The sequence below is a fragment of the Diorhabda carinulata genome, chromosome 5, assembly GCF_026250575.1.
Source record: "Diorhabda carinulata isolate Delta chromosome 5, icDioCari1.1, whole genome shotgun sequence".
Taxonomy (NCBI): Eukaryota; Metazoa; Arthropoda; class Insecta; order Coleoptera; family Chrysomelidae; genus Diorhabda; species Diorhabda carinulata.
In genome coordinates, this window is record NC_079464.1 from 28,439,867 (window position 1) to 28,459,809 (window position 19,943).

A 19,943-nucleotide genomic window follows, 5' to 3' on the forward strand; every position below is an offset into this window, starting at 1 on the left:
CTTTTTTCAAACGGAACTCTAAATATTTGGTTTTACAAACAAATTTGTATCACTCTGTAACCGCGAGAGATATTCAGATGCGATATATTTGAAAATAATGTTAAAATATGAAATTGAAACCGTTGACCGACAAATACGATCAAATGCGCGTGATCGTAATCGCCGTCAAGCGTATCTTCAAAGCGGCCGCAAAAGATGACCGATTCTTTCGACGAATGCGCAAGGGTGAAATTCGATCCCCTTTTCTGGCAATGCGTCAGTCTAAATTGACACCAATTACCAGTAAAACTCCCTACTTCGGCATCCCCTGCTTTTTGCAAACAACCAACGTCTCGAAAATGAGTTAATACACTCAGGATTTTTCCCCTCGCCTCTCTCCTTTTACTTGTTCCAGATGCGACTGTCGATCACGTTGGCTTTGGATCGTTTTCCAGTGAGTGATGTTTTTCCATCACTTCCGCCAAGAAAACCTTTCTCTCAAATGTTTTTCCACGATAATTATATTACACATATTACTCATTGAGAAAAGTTTATTACTTATTACAAAATAGTATACAATATAGATGGAATAATGATTGAAGGACGCTATCATATTTAATTTAATATCAATTTTAAAATACTTTCTAAACTATTTTTAAAATAAGTAATACAAAATTTGGGTTAAAACAGTTTTGGTTTTTCGAAAAACCAATATTGTAATTTGAAGTAGGTTCTAGTAACATCAGAATTATTTTGATATTATAATGAACAAATATCAATAAGTAAACATAAAAAAATACTCATGAAAGATTAGATGTTTGATGTGAATACAGCTAATAGAAAATATTATAGAAAATCCTTTATAAAGATTACGTGGAATGTTGATGGAGAAGTTTTCGAAAAAAATATTGTAATATAATATATATTCATTCGTAGACACAGATTTCGACTACTCAAGAAAGGGATGCAAAATTTAAGAAACGAATATTATCCAAAAGCATTTCAAAAACGCTTAATCATATAATATCAATCGAACTAGGCTATGAAGGGTGAGGAGTGAAAATAAATCGAAATCAGGTCGTGTAGCACAAAAATTGAATAATCTTCGTATAAAACATGTGAATAGAAGCCATTCTGGTTGTACAAACATGCACCAATCGGGATAAATGAAATTGGAAAATGGACTAAACAATCTGTACAAAGAATGGATACCGTTTCAAACAAGATCAATTAGTTGGATCAAGTGCTGTATCAAATCAAGGTTTTTAGAAAGTCCATCTCAAAATTATTGAATCTAGAAATGTCATTAAGAAGCTCCTTCAAGAAAATCTTGTTAATATAATGAATAATCTGAGACATAAATTTTTTAAACTACGATTATACAAGAAAAATGGATAATAATATCATAAAACAACTACCTCTAGTGCTTGTTCATGTCATGTCAAACCGTTCTTGGTTGGTGAATATTTTAATATGTTTTCTATGTATTTATAATGTTTATTGTTTTTCATGACAATATATGAAGCTGAGCAAAAGTTAACGTAAGAATAAGGTACGGCCATTCGTTCCGTAGAAATTTCGACACTCTTGATATTTCACGTTGATGACCAAAATTTGGCCGTCTTATAATATTTAAAAAAGCCGTGAGCAGCAGAGCTCCATCACGAAAGAATTTAACTAATACACAAACAAATCTTTCCATAAAATGAATTTCTTGGAAATGATATCAATTCTCAATCTTATTTCTTTATATGGAAAATTTGCTATTCCTCAATAACTTTTCATTTCACAAGTTAACTCTCTCTTTCTCTCGAATGAAAATTCATAATTTCAATAGACCCGGTGGTCTCGAACCCTCTGGTTCAATTCCAATTGACAACAAAGAAAAAATTGTCATAATGACAAGAAATTTCGAAAATGGGAAGTAAAAAAAATCACCCTAGCAACGATCATACTCGTATTATTCATTAAATAGGAGGCGGTCCAGTTCAACAATTACAACGATCAAAATTATTTCGGGCGTTTTGTGCTAGAAGAACTGAAGAAGAAAACTTTGAACTTGAGAAAGACAATTCTTCAACATCACCCCTACTTACATGCGAAGTTCGAACCCTCTAGTTAAACTTTTTCTGGCCAAGAAATAAGAAAATATAACAAAAATGACAATAAAATAGAGAGGGGTGGAGATGGAAAGTTTCGACCTTAAACAGAAAATCATCTCGCAACTAATTGAACCTACATGTGAAATTTCATTTTTCAGTCGCTTTTCGTTTGACCTGCAGAGGGGAGCAAAGGTCAAAAACCACTTTTTTTGCACTGCGACCCTCGAAATATTCATTTGTTTTCAACCAAACTCTAATAACATCAATCCGCCGCCAAAAAAGCCATGTATGCTAATTTTGAACCAAATCGGACCCATAACAATTGCTCGAGAGACGAAAATAAGAATTGTAGCTTAAACAGATATATAGATATATATATAAACTACACACATTCGAAAAATCATCATAATCGTGTTCAGGAAGTCTCAAAACATGGGAAAAATGATGTGCCCCCCATTTTTCTTCTAGTCATGCCTACCGTAATATTCTAATTTTTCCTTGAAACTAGATATTTGTTATTAAATCATAAACAAACAATAGTCTTGGCTTTACCCACAAACAAGCTTTCCATAATCTGTACTCCAAACCATGGGTGAATGGCTAGGCACCCGGCTGAATCAGGTCTTAATTATATGAACTACGAAATCTTTTTTTAGTTTTCTGTTACAAATCAAGTGGTAATAAGTTCAACGAAAAATTGGCACTTAAAATAATTTGAAATTGAAAATTATAGTCAGTTATATAAGAGTTGATAATGGCGCCCGTACGTTGTTTGATTCTTTTTTGTTCTTACAAATCTCAAACTTAGCTAGACTACTTTATATATAGAGAGAAGTTAAAACAACCAGTTTTCTTTCATTTGTACGTTCATTTGTCATCGAATTCCTCTAGTGGTGTTCCTGGCGAAAAGATCTTTTGACAATGCACGAAAATAACCGACAGACCGGACAAGCGGAATGTGGCGAGTGAGTGAAAGCCGGGTCAGAAATTTGGAAGCTTGTCAAATGAGACTTAGTACTCCAGAGATGCCAATTCAGTAGGCCAGTTAATTTAAACTATAAGAAATTGTTAGTAGTATGATTTGTACTAACTTTCTCCGCGTTTTGTGCAACGTAAACAATAATAGTTGTAGTAACAGCGAAGGCCTGTTTTTTTTTCGATAACAACATGCTTTGACATATTGTATATGCCCGGAATGCTTACTGATAGCTGTTAATTCCTTGCAAGAGTGATATTCAAACTACCGATCAGGATTTTTGAAGGGAAATGAAACGGTTTCGCAGTCCTATTCACATTCCCAAATTGTGGAACTTGAATTTGATCAAATTAATTTACTATTTATGCGTCTCATTATATATAAATAGAAACTCGGCTTTGCAATGCTTTGTGTGGATTCATTTAAAAAGAGAACCACTGTTTTTTGGGTTCTGGACTATCAAATTGAACCAAATTATCGTCTCCAGTTATCAGGTGATCAAATAATGGTGTCGTTGAAGCATGTGATGGATCGGTCGAAATTGTTCTCTTCGGACAAATTATGGTTGTTAGGTTTGGTACTATCCTTGCTGATTTCAAAAAGCATACATTGTCGTATACGCTCTTCTGGTAATTGATTGGTCATTTCACCACAAATTACAAAAAATTACAATCAAATACTCGGATACTAACAAATCCTTAAAACTTTGAAATGGTTTTTGACACAGCACGACTCAGTGAGCTGACAACTGACATTGAATTATCGATATACGCAGAATCGACATTATTTTCTGATCCCTCTATAAGATTCGTCAAAGTCAAGTATCAGATTAGTGCAAGAACTTTAGAAGACGATGTGAATGAACAAACTGGAATATACCAAACAAATAAATGACAAATTAAAATTGCGAGAGAAAACTTCACCAAATTTAATACCGAAAGGCTTGTGTTAACCAGTTCTAAAGACAGAGTTTATAGGACACTGAATTGACAACATATACTCTTGTTCAGTATCATAATTTTTAATTTTATTATGGCAGTATTCACCAAACTTCACTTTCGTTCATTTTATATTTCGCATAAATCATTAGATCGTTCATTAACTGGTCTAAGAACACTTTGGAAATGCCAATAGCTTCTCTTCCAAACATTTGTCGTCTACGGTGTGTGTATATAATTAACGGGGTATTTATAGTGCAAGGGCAACGATCAACGGTGGCGTGGCTCACGTTGATGTGGCAGCGGAGAAACAAACGCGCATCACGTCGTTCGAAACGCTTCATAGAAAATGTAAGTGATTTGTTTCAGCTATTTTTTTACGTGTCACCTTATTGGATGTATGCGAACTTCTTGGAATCTACGAAGAGATTTATGTAGGTATATATACGCGCATACTTAACGCAATTGGAGATATTGATTCGCAATCAATGTTATTTTGTGGGAATACTGAAATATGTAACAATCATATATTCGTCGGTTTGTTGAGAAAAAGTAGACCGATACATCAATGGAGTTTGTCTCATACTTATATATAGATATACGAGGACAACACCTCTTTGCTGGAAAATCTTTTACCACCAAGGCCTTTTTTTGAGTCAGAGAACAGAAAATAATCTTAGGGGGCCAAATGTGGCGAATATGGTGCATGAGGTAGCAATTCAAACTTGTGTATGAGCTGATGTATTGTCTTAATGAAACAACACTTTCTTCTAAGCCAAATCCGACCGTTTTTGCTTGATTTCTTCGTTCAAATGTTGCAATAGGCTTACATAATACTCACCCTTGATACTTTTTCCTTTTTCAAAATAGCTAATGAAAATTATCCCACGCACATCCCAAAAAACCGACGCCATGACTTTGCCTGTCTCTGTCTTCTTTGGAGTCGGTTTTCCCCTTTCAGTCCATTGTTTTGATTCTTTTTTTGTTTCGGTTGTGAAGTTATGGACCCACATTTCATTCATGGTTATGAAACGATGCAAAAATTCGGCTCTATTTCTGTGAAACATTGCCAAACATTCTATAGAAACATATTCACGAAGTTGAAAACGCCGAACCCATCTCGCGCTTTCTCATGACCAAATTTTCAATTAATATGAACTTTTTAAAATGCCTTCTATGTCTTTCAGTCGACGATCGTCCAGTACCGCTTTTTGGTGTTTCAACATTTTTTAAGTCGTCACCTCATTTGGTCGACCACTGCCATACAGGTCTTAGCAGTCTCACCCAGAGTGGAATCTAGTTATACACTCAATTTATGAAGTGTCATTTTCATATATGGGGACTTTAAATAACTATATTCTTAGTTTTTATGTCTCGAAATGTATCCTTGTTTATAAGAGATACTAGGGTAGTTTTTTTTATTTGGTTGCTTAAAAATCTACTTTCTTCCTTTATCATTAATTCCCGGTATAATAAGAAATATAAACACCATTCAAAAGTTGTTTTTGTTTTTGATGTATTAAAAAAACCTTTTCCAATCAACCGTATGATAAACATCCTGTATTCAAGAGATAAGGAATCCATTTTATCGCTTATTAGAGTCTTAATATCCCATTAATATTTTTTTCTAAACTATAAACAGCTTCGTCATACTACGACCAAGATAACGGAAATAATCTTAAAAGAATCTTGATGCCAAGAGAAATCTTTACAAATTGATCTTTGAAGACCATCGCTGTTATCGGGTCCCAGTGGACCCCGAAGATGGTCGTATTGATTGACGTCGGACTAGGGAGAGATCGTTATGTCGGCTAAGGTGTCATTCGAATTATATACAATGCGATTTATTATATTTTAATGTGGTATTAAGACATAACGGATTCAAATTGCTTGTTAATTTTTTTATGAATAATATTGTACCAAAACTATTACTTCTATCTGTTGAGAGAAAAATAACAAAAGGAATATTTGAAAACGTAAGAGGGAAAGTTCAAATAGACACAAGAAGATTGGTGAAGTTTTGGATGGATGTGAAATTAAAAAAGAGATAATCTATTTATACTTGTCATGAATAGTCTTATGAAAACAATAAAAAAATGGAGATAATAATTAGCTATAGAAATCTAGAACTGGTAAAAATAGATGGATTAGTATATGCAGACAATATAGTAATCGTAGCAGAAACATTTGAGAGAATGGCAAAAAAATAGTCATATGGATAAAGACCTGAAAATGGAAGTCAATATCAAGAGATGCAAAAGGATGATAATAAATGAAAAAACGAACGTGGGGAAGATTTAATAATAAAAGCAAAACGAATGTATAGTGTAATCACTTTTGAATATCTGGGGAAAATAGATATAGAGATAGCGAACAGAGTGAGAGAAGAAAATCAAATATACTATGCTCTAAATAAGACAATTTTCGGGAGAAAACAAATAGGAGACATAAAAACAAAAATATACAACTCGGTAACTTCAACCAAGTTAATATATGGAAGTGAAACTTAAGTAATGAACAAAAAGATAAAGAAGTGGAATTGACAGGTCAGCTGAAAGCACTGTAAACCATAGACACTCCAATATTGTTGCAAAAAAGGGGAACACGATGGATTCTTAGGTTCGCAATGTATATGATACCCCAATAGATACGTAAATACATATAGCAGCAGAGATAAAGCAACTGGGGAAAATAGCAGATCAAACCATGATGGATAGGATAAGAAATGAGGTAATTTAGAAAAGCTCAAATAGAAACCAATAGGAAACAAATTAGTTAAAAGATGTTTGAATTGGTATAAACACATAAAGAGAGGAATACTACAAATGCGAAAATTGACAGAATCAAAAAGATATATAATAAAGAAGAAAAGGAAGTCCAAGGAAAACTTGGCTACACCGAGTAGCACAGGAAAGAAAATCCCAATACTCTACCACTCGAATAAAGGGCATAAAGAGCTCTGGAGTAAAAGAAGAGAAAAAAGTTGGTTTAGGTGAGCTCGACAAATCTAAACAGAAAAATTTACGTAGTATATTTCCCTCGTTGCGCAGCTATTTGCTCTGTAACTTTCGGCATTACAACTTATGTACAATTTTTGAATAGTCGTGGCAGAAGTGTCTGGTGTCAAGAAGAACAGAAAAACGTAAACGATTCACATGTAAAAACGACCCAAGGAAAAAGAAATAAAAAGAGAGAATGCGTAGTTACTATATCACATAAAGGTAAAGATGAAAATCAATACGAAGAAATATAGAGAGCAGCTCAATAAATTTCTTGTATAAGGATTCTTGTCTGTTGTTTTGCACATTGTCGTTTAGCTTTAGGATCATAGATGCGATATGATTGACCGAAATAGATAGGAGCAAGCTGTTCTTACAGAAAAAACCTACTAATGATTTCGAAGCAAGAGAGATCAACATATTTGAATTGTGAAGATGATTTGATCATCAACCAAAACTTTTTATCAACTTCTGAGTTTCATAAACCAATTGAGTACATTTGGAGTAGCTTAGCTGCATTCGGCGAAAGAATTATGTACAATTTGAACGCCAAAAACACGCGAAAGTTTGTTTTACAAGCAAAAACGTTAGCTCCACCGATTTGAAACAAGTGTCTCATGTGTTGAGACAAGAAGTTTGAACCGTTTCCGGCTTGTCCGTTAGCTAGTAAAGCCGCTTTAGTAAAATCGTGTTTTCATTATGGGTCGTGAAACTGACATCTGGAGCAAGGCGATGATAAGTTAAAATTATTTAAAAAGTGTGATACAAGTGATATAAGTTCACTTACTCAAATAAGCGATTGGGGTACTATCACTTTTTCAAAATGATATGCGAAGGGTAAGATCTAAACAATAAGACAATAGTTTTTCATTTTGACAGCGCTTCCAGTATTGATTCAATGTTGGAATAAATGTACAGCTAACCAAGAGCAGTGTCAAGGAAGTTAATTACAATTCTAAATCATTTTTCCACCTTTTTTTATCAAAATATCAAGGCTTGGTCTATAATTTAGTTGACACTGATGAATATTTTTAAATTCATAAAACTGATGATCATAAATTTATAGGAAATATCTCAATTTATATTAAATACGTGTTTTTTACTAGGTTATTAATGAACTTTTATTTTTTATGAATAAGTTAAAGGAAATATTCAAATCCCCTTTATAATTTAAAGAAGTATAAATCATAACAATAATTTATTTTAAATGCAATTTGAATTTTAATATTTTAAATATAATTAGCAGACACTTCCTTTTAATAAATAACATAAGGAAATGTCCAATTGTTCATCGTAATGAGAATAATCCTTAAATTTATATATCGGTATTTAATAATGAAAACCCGCAGTTTTGCTTACACACAAATAATAACGAAAGTAAAGGGTAGCAGCTGTTTCTGTCTGTATCGATGCCATGGTTCCGTGTAATAAATTGAACAAATCCACCTGTTTGAGAGAAGGGAAGACTCCAAGGGCGATTACAAGCCATCAGCGTCTCCTGAATTAGGCTGTTTAGAGGGAATGGTTTCCCTCTCCTACGCTCTCTCCGTTTTACAACCTATTTGAAGTCAATAAAATGATAATGCTCCAATAAAAGATCCGCGTCGGGACGTCGAAAACGACGTCTACGTCTAAGTGATTCTGAGACGATGCAAATTGTATCAAAGAAGATAAACGAAAGAGAAATTCGAGAATATGAAATTAGGATACAAATAAACCACATCAAGTAAATAGTGAATATGGTGTCTAGTAAATAAGTAAAGAAAAGGGGGTAAAACGAGATAAAATGTATTATTCTTAAAACTTAAAAGTAAGGGTGTGGGGACAACATCTGTACATTTTTAGAAAACTTAGCATGTAAAGTAGTCGTTGACTGAGAATGTTATTAATTGTTTTTCGTAATTTCAAAATTATCAATTGCCTCTATTAGAAGTTCAGTTTCAAGTACAAAAAATCTAAAAGAAAACGACGTGAATTAATTGCCAAATTTACCATTAATTATTTTGTAAGAATCGGAATACCCAGACAAACAATTGTCAGTCAGTTAACGAATTGGGCAGAAAATGCAAAAGCGATAAGAAATATGTAAGCAACATTCTGAAAGAAGAGAAGGTAGTTCAAAAATCAAGATAATCGGTACTCAAACAATCTGAGAAGCAAGAATTGGAACAAAAATCAAAACTTGAAAGTCCAGTTCAATTTCAACGCGAAAGTGTTGGTATTGTTGCTGATATCTTTTTGAGGTCGTTCTTCAGCATACATTTGTTCTTCTGCAAACTCTATAACAACCAATATATATGAGAGGGTGAGTGTTAGATCTAGATTAATAAAGAGAAAGAATCCTGAAGAAAATTTTGTGCTCTGGCCAGATATTGCAACTGCTCAACATGCAAAGGACGTTGTGGGAGTTGAATATATCGTTTAATTTAATTTATCTTTTACGTTTTCGGCAAAATTTAAAACGAAACGTTTATTCTGAAGGTTGAGAACTAACTACTCATGATGTGTTATAGTTATATAAAATTAAAGTGTAGTAACCATTGTTTCATAGTGTATAGTGCAAATAATTGAATTAAAATAAACAGTTTGTACCACTTCCTTACTTCTGCTATCTATATTTATAACATATAAAAACACACAAACGTTTAACCTGAATAAATGCATTTGTTATAGGTAAATATTTCAAAATCTTCTTTTCTTTATTTGATTATTTGCAACTAATTATTTACAATATCTTATCGGAACTTTATATAATTTTCTGCACGTGCCGCGTACGCTTTAAATTCCTATTATTAAATCCCATTATGCATGCAGCTGATGTGGGTCCAGAGCTCTTCAAACTTCGTCCTTGTGGCTGTATTGGAAGTACTTTCAGCCAAATCTAGACCAACGGGTCTATATCTGTAAATGAAGCAATAATCCGTAAATATATGTAATAGGTAATTATAATACTATATGCTAGTAATAAAAATATGAGAAGACAATACAAAAAATGAAATATAAATTTTTCATGTGATAAAATAGGAAATTTGATAAAGAATAATTAAAGGAATTGACACACAATTTGAAGCTTTCTCGTATTGATTCACATCCTGTATTATTTGATTGTGATTTAACTGAACCTGAATACTGAAAGGTAACCTAATCCTTTCGAAAGGCAAAACTAAACATCCCGAATCGAGGTATTTGTTCTTTCTATTCCCCCGCCCTTTTGTGACTCCCCCGCATTGCTTTGTTGATCACAAAACAGCATGCAGTAGCTACCCTTTGGCCTTTAAGCCCTTTTCAGAAACATCAAACGTGCGTGTGCTGTCTTCTGCAACTAGATTTTCGGTCGCTTTTTTCTCTTCTTTTTTTTTCTTTCTGTTTTTTTTTTGTTTAAATGTCAGCACCAGATGTTCTTAATTTGTTGGCTATTTGTTCGTTTACCCTGTACGCTTTGTTCGGCGGTGTGCCTCGACGAATGACCATTGTAAAAAAAATTGAGAGCGATTAAACTTTGTAAAGTCGCGGGAAGTTGTAGAAAGTAAGGGTGGAATAAATATTTGATTGAATACGGTAAATAAACGGATCTAAGAGACTGAAATGTTCCCAAATACCTGACAGGAAACGTATTGTTTTAGATCGATTATTATAACAAAAGAGACAATCCTTTACTATTTTGAAAATGGGTCAAGCTAAAAAATTTCATTGAAAACATATTACAAAAATTTTTTTGATCATACAAAAACGGTATTCATTAAAAATTTTCGAACCAATTTCTGCAATACTCAAAATATTGCTTCTATTTTCCAAATTTTGTATCTGCATTTTTTATATAAATTCGGTTTTCTTCCAGGTACATTCATATAAAGAAGAGAAAAAAATGTATATGGAACAGGTAATCATGAAAGATTTCTTTTAAGTAGAAGTTGGTTTTGTTAGTTTAAGATGCTTACAGAGTGTTTTTGGAATGCCGTTTTTTTGTTTTAAATTTGAATTGCAAGATTTACGAACTTCAAGGTAACCATGAATAAGATCACAAATTCACACAGATTCCATTCAAAATAATAATAATTTCTTAAAAGTACAAATAATTCCATATATGCATATATAGTCTTGATGTCCAAAATTGCTTCCCTACTACCGTTAAGTATGAAATTTTCATTTTATTCTTCAATATTCTATATCTTTTGTTATCTACTTCTTTACTCTGTACAATGAACTGAACTATCATTTAATCCCTTTTTGGGATTTTAGGTATTGATTAAACAACAAAAACCTCAAAACTACGCCCTTAAAAATAAAAGTGGATTTTTTTGAAATTTTTATAGGGGCCGAAATATAAAAGGCGGTACGTTCTTAAGTCTATATTTTTTTTGTATGTCCCAGCTATATAATTTTTCTGTCTTTTCTCTATTAATCTGCCGAGAGCTGTTAAGATTATTACTTAAACGCATCCTACACCGAATTATTTCAAGGGTTTTTGTTTTTTGCCAAATACATCATAATTCCGAGGTATTATAACATCCAATCTTGCTCCTTGCGACTTTATATCTCCAAATTTGCATCAATAAAGATAAAGTTTGAATCTATCGAAACTATAAAAGAAAAATTGGGACACGTTATGGATTAGTGTACAGAAAAAACTTGACGACGTTTCATTCTAGTCTTAAGGCACTAAATCTTCAATCGTCCGTTTCAAATGAGTAAATTAGATAAGGGGTAAATATGTGAATATGCTCTTATCATGAAAACCCAGAACAATGAGAACAAAGCACATATAGCATATATATTAACATGCAGATGCCAGACCTAATTTGAATTGATACAAGACACGAAAGAATCTTTTATGAATATTTATATAAACTATTCTATATTGTTATCGACCCAAACGTCAATTGTAAATCATTTGGTTGCGGTTATCAAATTAAAAGTTAATTTCACTGAATTACTGTTTTTATTGTATCGAAATTGACACCAAAAACATCAAACGAGATATTTCCTTGTTAGATCGAAAATTCCCCGGAACACTTCAGTCTCGAGGGTCCTCTATCAAATCTCAATCCTTCCAAAGTTCCGTAATCGGAAGTCAGTTGGTTATTTAGTTAGTTAAGTACAATCGCAGCAAGCAGTGATTTCATTAGACTACCCACATGGAAAGAATGAAGATGGTACGAAAAGGTCATGGGCAAAATTGACACCCGCACGTAATCAGGGCCGGTTTGCTTGGACAATAACAACAAAAACTAACTTTCATTGTTTGTTGGTATTGGAACATTTGCTCCGCATAAAAAATTAATTAGACAATCAATTATTTGCATTTGAGCTGACCTAATTAAAAGAAAACAATAACTGAAATGATTTAGGTACCCACATGCGTTTTAGTTTTTGTTTTTATAAATTTGCGGCGTTTTTAAGAAGTAAAGAGAAAAATCTGTAGAAAATTGATATGTACAGTGGGCATTATATATCATATTATTATATATTTGATCTGTTTTTATTACTAGTTTTAATAAAAAATGAATAAAAAAGTACTGTCGCAATCGATGATTCTATTACTCGCAATAGTAATTCTTTAATTTTTTTCCTTTTCGAAGTTATTCTGCAACTGTTTCAAATTTATTGCTGATTTATTTAAAAAAGTTGTCTCCTTATAAGAGCTATTATTGCATTGAATACCTGATGCAAAAACATTTACTTCTCTAGTCTAATAAATTACAAACGAAACTTTATCGCTCTAAACGCTTGAATTTAAGCACGAATGGCGGAAAGTTCTGAATTATTTATAATATTCTAATATAATTAAAAGTAACCGTATTTACAAGAGAATCTAATTCCCGCATGTAATTTTCCTCTTTTTGAACGTTTTTCGATTGGACAACTTCAATTATTGGAATACGTAGCAAATTTTTCATTATGGTGCGCCACATTTAAAGAATTGTTACCTCTGATTTGATACCTCTGTCTACTGTAGCTTGATGCTGAATTTAGTTTATCAGACTACTCCTGAAAACATATCTGACAAGTACAGACTTTAAGTTCTTTTTTTTTAACATAAATGGCAAGATACTTGATTGATGGAAGCTACTGGGAGTAATTTCATAGTTTTCTATAGTATGTCGTAGTCTCATTATGCGAGATCAATTTCTTTTCAAACCTTCCAATGGCCTGTTTATAAATAAATTATAAACTTTTCTTAAATTACCTAGTCCAATTTTCCATTAAATTTTCATAAATAAATTTATACGTCACATTTAATGATTTTAATATAATATAAAATATCTACTAATTTCAGTTTTATTGTTTTTGCTACAATTTTTACACGAGATATAGATAATTGATTTTTAAATGATTTCTTGTGTATAAATTGTCCTGATTTTAGGTTCCTTTTGAATGAAAATCAGATTTTACAACCCGTTATAAAACCTTTTCTATAGAAAAGAGAACTAAATCGTCACAATTTAAGATTTTGCATGTACCAGAATTTAAAAAATAATTAACTCACTGTCTTTCTGTCCTCAAACATCAATAATACACTAAAAAAATAATATTTTTGGATAATATAGAAAAAAATTAAAAAAAGTTCTTTTAAGTGGCGTCCACTTTTCGTCTTGCAATTATTGCTGATGTCTGTAAAAATTGGTGATAATCCTCTTAAAACCATTGGACCAGTTCTTGCAAATGTTATATTTTGGTTTCTAGAATTGGAACCTGTCTATCAGGATATACTGTGTGCATTTTATGAAGTTACATGCAGCTACATATCCAGGTCCACCTTAATCGTATATGAAATGATAAAATGTCGAAATGTTTCATCAAATTTTATTATTACTCATTATCTATTGTCTTTTCGATTCAACTGGTAGTCATATTTTTTGTAGTTTTGTGCCACCAATGCTTAAACCCCCTCCACCAGAACCTAATTCGTTGAACTGGATTTCAGTTCAATGAACTAAAAACTCTTTTCAATACATCAAACCGCCCAGTATCGGCAGTAGCCATTTAAAGCTGTACAATTGATGATTTTTTTCAGTCCTTAACAATTGTCAGAAAATATCTTGAGCTTCTTGTTGGACTCATCGACGTATTAATTCAGGAAATCCTACAGAACGGTACAAATTTAGTTTTACCGTTATTTGTGTTTCATAAAAAAATTCTTGCATGGGACTGTAGTTAATGCACATTTTGCATATAGTCAAAGGACAGAACAAAACAATCTTTTTCTCGTTAACATTCATCAGATGCCTCACTCAGGATTGTTTGAGCAAATTTTCCTCGCCATTTGTGAAGAAAAAGTTCAGTAACGGCGACTGTTTGTGCTGCATCACTTGAAATTGGATTTTACATTTCAGATATGTATCAAAGTGTGGCCGTCCGAATTTTAAATTGGTTTAAATATAGAGTACCTTTACTCAAGAATCTAAGTAGTGACTCAACTTTACCGGAAAACTAACAATGTGTTCAAGAATAAGAATGTTCTGTTTTACTGGTATTTTAACTTTTACATTAGTACCTCGAGAATTTTCTTGAAACAGATGTTCGATCAAACGTTCCCTTTTGGTGTAAATAGGCTAGGCAAAGTGTCCTGGCAGATTTTAATGGCTGCAAAATGATTATGTGAGCCTTCCCGTTAAATTTTCCAATCAAACAATGCGGGAGTAGAGTTTGCTTATCTTTACTAGGAACTAAATGGAATTTAATGAAAAATGATAACTCATTAGTTGATCAATAGATATTTGCTTTTGCATAAATAAATAAAAAAAAGTTGAGTTGGAGGAAAACAAAACTGAACAGTTTTGACCATCTCTTTCACTCATTTTTTTAAATTTGAAATAGTTTACTTTCACCTGAAAATATGACAAATTAGGAATCACGTCGAATACCAGAAAAGTCAGAAAATAACGAAATAATTAACTAGGAACTTTCTGTACTAAACATAAATTGTATAAGGAACAAACTGAATTTGTTCCATTCTTCACTAAACTTGAGAGAGAGAAATGCTTATTGAGAAAAAATTATTACAATTTGTAGACAAAAGCTTGTAAACACTAAGAAACAAACATAAAAATTACTAAATAAAGATACAAATAAAATAAAATTTGAATATACAGAAGAAAACCATTTGTTTATATCAATTATAAGCAATAGGGAATAATTAGTATATAAGTCCAAAGCAAAAATTAAACCAGTATGCAGCATGTCCGGAATTAAATATTATTATGATGATATCGATTTGATTTCAATTGGCAATTGATTGTGCATTTTTTATGCATTGTAAAATATTGAGCCCTTAACTAATTGTGAACGTGGAGTAGATAGGTAAAGGTCGTGCTCCGCGTAACGTCCTTTCTGAAATTGGAGAAGCGTGCTCCAATACTGTCAAAATAAAAGTCTTTTTCATAAATTAATAATTCAAATGTATAAGTTAGTTTTCAATCTAAACATTTTAATTGCATCTCGGCTAATTATTATTGTCGGTGTAATTTTATTTAGAAGAAATCGTATGGATCGTTCTATTTTTTTGTTTGCAGTAAGCCAGACCTGCAAACATTGACACTGCTGCCGTATATATACGTGTAAATTTAGTCTGAAGCCGGTTGTCGGTGATTACAAATAGGAAATTAAATAAACTTCAAGCCGAGAGAAGTTAGATAGGGTTTATGGCAATTCATGATTATCTCTACCGGTAATGTGTCAAAATTTGTATACGGTGCTATCGAAAAAAAAAAAGTGTACATTATCAATGTGACAATGTTTGATTTTTTTGAAATATGCTAGGTACAGACTGAGGTTCATAGATTGAACACTTACCTATAAAATAAAGCTTTCACTCTTTATGAGTTTTTCACTAATGGGTGATTCCGTTCTAACTGTGATATTCAATGTCCTGTATTGTTTTTTTGTACTAGTCATTAATTAATAATCAATTAATAAAAATTTTGTGTTAATTGAATAATTCTTAAGATATTTAAACATTATTTTTATAGAATATAACTTGCCACTTAAAGAAAACTTATACTACATCACTTGAATGTCAGTACCGTGTCATGTCCATTCCTAGAATTTACCGATAAATTATTAATTTTTTTTGTCGTAACAAATGATTTAAACTAATTACCTTATAAATTCTAATGTTTATGATCAAACTGAGGAAAATTGATGCACTTGTTGTTTAATATCTTAAGTTACCATACATCACTTGAATGTCAGTACCGTGTCATGTCCATTCCTAGAATTTACCGATAAATTATTAATTTTTTTTGTCGTAACAAATGATTTAAACTAATTACCTTATAAATTCTAATGTTTATGATCAAACTGAGGAAAATTGATGCACTTGTTGTTTAATATCTTAAGTTACCATGTCAGTACCGTGGATAAATGAGTCAGTACCGTGGAACTCAAAATCCGACATTTGTGTCTTGCTCGTGATACTTTGAAGTTGTAGTAAATTCCTCTTAGAGTTTTATTTTTACAGTAAAATAGATGAATAATATGCATAAAAAAGTTAGAAAAGTTAAATTTTAAAATCTTGAAATTTTGAATACAAAAAATCACAGTTAGAACGGAATCACCCTAATACGATAACATATACACAAATGATGGGTAGTCAGTTTTCCCATTGGTTACTTATGTTTACTATGAGATTCTATAGAAGTATACGTAATAAAGAATATGCATAAAATGTGAGGAATGGAAGAATTTCTGTTGTAAAAAAGAGGATAACAAACCTGAGATATGCAACAACTTCAATAACTGGATCAGAAAAGAAAATACTGAACCCTTTAAATGGACCTGAGATAGATATATACATATGTACATTAATATACATCCATTGCTAATCTATACCTCGCGATAAAACTAAAATCTTACACAATATCATGTTCGCAGACATCCGCAGAAAGTGAGCGACATCCGATGGAGATTAAGACTGACCAAATACTCAATATTTAGAAAAATCTCTATTGTGCGAAAATTACCGAAATAAGGCTAATTCCTTAGATCATTCTATTTGAAACCAAAAATTGGGTAATCAGATAAGTACAAAGAAAAATAATTTGTAGCTTCGGACGATTGTTTCGATTATTTGTGAACGGAACATCCTCTATGGTAACATGTAAAAATCGTTAAGATACATTACACGAAAAGTTTATAATTATGTTTAAAGAAACACAGCACACCAACCCGAAGAAATTTACAGTTCTGTTAATAAAGCAATTAGTGTCGGTAAAAGAGAAAAGAATAATTTCCACAGAAATATTTCCTCATATTTCTTTGTTGGTACAGAAAATTCGAAAATCCCAAAACTACAATATGATTATTTGAAACATGGTTCGATTTCATGTCATGGAAAAGGAAAATTTCCTTCTTTTCTATAAAAGTCTTTCAATTCCTTCTTTTCACTTAAATTTCCTGCAGTTTTTTAACCCCTTTATCGAATCAGCTCCCCATAATTCCATATTATAATCGCGAAAAGACGTTTATGATAGTCTCGAGACTCTAATTTCTTCATCAACAAGATATACTGATGTATGCCAAGATTGTAGGCAAAAGTTCCGATTTAGTGGAAACATAGTGCCGATATTCTCTTTAGAACGCACCATGTCGGTGTTGTGTGTGGTTTAAACCTATCCACAGTTCGAGGAATCATGTTAGTCAACAAAATAACGGAATTATCTAAAAATTGAGCGAATTTTTAACTGATTTTCAAAGTAAATCTGGATTATTTGGTAACGTTTCTCAAACATCTATGTGTTTATTATTTGTCAAAATATACTGATCATCCTCTTCTCTAGAACTCTTACAGCATCAAATTATTTGAGTTTTAGTGTTTTTTTTGGTATTGCTATCAAGTTGTATACATACATTTATATGTTTTCGCCTATTTTTTTTCCTCGAATATTCTTCCATATAAAACATAGTATATTTCATTGGCTTTTCTCGCTCTATTCGCGATCTCTAGTTTCCCATGACTCCCTAATATTTAAATGTAGCTACTTATGCTTAAAAACACTTATATATTTAATCATTAATTATTTTAGTTTCATTTTTATTTCTAGCATCTTGTACGTTCATCATTATTTTTACGTTTCATTATTATACTTGTTCATTTGCCAGTATATTTTTATTTTTTGACCCATTAAACTATTTTAAACATATTTTCATTCTGTATAAGTAGTTTGGTCACTAGATGGTTTTTCTCACAAATTTGTCCCGTTTCCCTCTAATGTTGACACGTTAAACAAATTAAAGTTGAAAATTCAGTTTGTCCCAGTGGCGAGAAAATCGGATAAAGATGGGGTTCATTTTCTCATTCAATATACATACACGCCCTTTAGACACGTCTAAAACTAGCCAATTGCCATTTGCATGCGTCTCCTGTTATGAGGGGTAAATCCCGAAGGAATCGCTAATTTGTATTTTCGACCGATCCGTAGATTAGATTTGTTTTAACTCTATCTCCGTCTCCCTCTGGCTCCCCCCAAAACAACACGACTTATCCATTTTCTACCGTTTAGTTAAAAGTCAATTATGTGAATCGAGAAGGGGTGGGTTTTTGAACACCCCAACGCCACCTACACCCCGAATTAAATCAACTCCATATACTCCAAACAGAATTATTCAGATGTAAAATCATTACCATGCCATTTGACTGATTTGATTTTGCCAATCGTATTATATCCAGGAAGGGAACTGTTTCTTTGTGTTACTGTTGTTTAATCACGTTAACAATGCTTCGTTTCCTTTGTAAGTCTATTAATTTGATTAACTTTCATCTAATTCTATTCTATTCTAAATCAAATATCAAATTTATGCACAAATATGAGTGGAAAATGACATATTGCACAACACTCACAATTACACTGTTTGAAGCGCGTTTCGATAACCAAGTTACCGTCTTCAGAGACTGAAGTTGAGCTGTGTTTTTGAGGATGATAACTTGGTTATCGAAATTCACGTTAGACAGTATACTTGTAGTGTGATCAATTCAAAATCATTTGTCAGAACGATGACGCTATTTTGTACTATTCCGATAAACCATATGAAGAATAAATATAGGATCAGTTAATGACGAGATGAATGCTTCTCAGAAGTCGTATATCAATTCAATTGTCAAAGTTTCGAGTACAAATCAATTAGTTTTGGTAAGGAATCAAAAAATGATGTCTACCGTAACTGAACATGTAGAAATTAAACGATGTATGTACCAATCAACCATACCAATACTTTTGATTTTGTTGTTTCAGTAACAGAAAGTATGTACTGCATATTTCTATGCCGTTATTTAGCAATAAACGTGCATTTTTAACGATAATAGCATACAATAAAGCTTTTTCAAGTCCGATCTTCCAAATACTGTATATTCAAATTCAAACTACAATCTTTGCAACGCGCTTGCATAACCAACATTAAAGGTATTGATCCATAATTTAGCTAGATGCTTCGGCGGGCGTTAATAACGAAGCAGACTGATAATTTTGTTATAGAATACGCATTTCAGTTGTAATTGTATACTTATTACCCGTTATTTTAGTTTGGGTAGGAAATTATTAACTTGAACACTAATTTTGCTTGTACCATGACCAGAATTTTGTTTGATAATACAGAATTATAAATAAGTTATTTGACTGACGTATTAAAAGAGAATAATGTTTAAAAATTTATTTTGATATGGTATTTTTGGATTACCAAGTCAAACAATGAGTGGTATGAAATCTCTTAATGATTTTTTTCACATTTTTTTTTTTTGTTTTCGATCTTTTAGTTGTGATAAATATCAAAATCTCTCCATTTGCATAATTTTTTCATCCCTAGCCTTCATATATTCATGCTGTACTCCGGGTTTTCCTGGATTTAAGTTAGGATTTTTCCAATTGAAACAGTTTTCTATAAAACTGATACCACTCACGTATAAATAAAGATGAGAAATTACTTGATTCAACAATAGAAAATTTCCGGATGCCTT

At 32.0% G+C, this 19,943-nt stretch overlaps 1 protein-coding gene across 11 annotated transcripts in view; it reads left to right on the forward strand.

Annotated features, from left to right (window-relative positions):
- LOC130894255 (homeobox protein homothorax) overlaps positions 1-19,943 on the forward strand; it is a 346,801-nt gene that overhangs the window by 141,133 nt on the left and 185,725 nt on the right. For 8 of the 11 annotated variants that reach the window (XM_057800937.1, XM_057800940.1, XM_057800941.1 and 5 more), the window contains one exon: positions 10,833-10,874. The exons of the other annotated variants lie outside the window; for them this stretch is intronic. In XM_057800937.1, the coding sequence (XP_057656920.1) occupies positions 10,833-10,874 (42 nt within the window). The remainder of the gene's footprint in view (positions 1-10,832; positions 10,875-19,943) is intronic. 11 annotated transcript variants of the gene reach the window in all.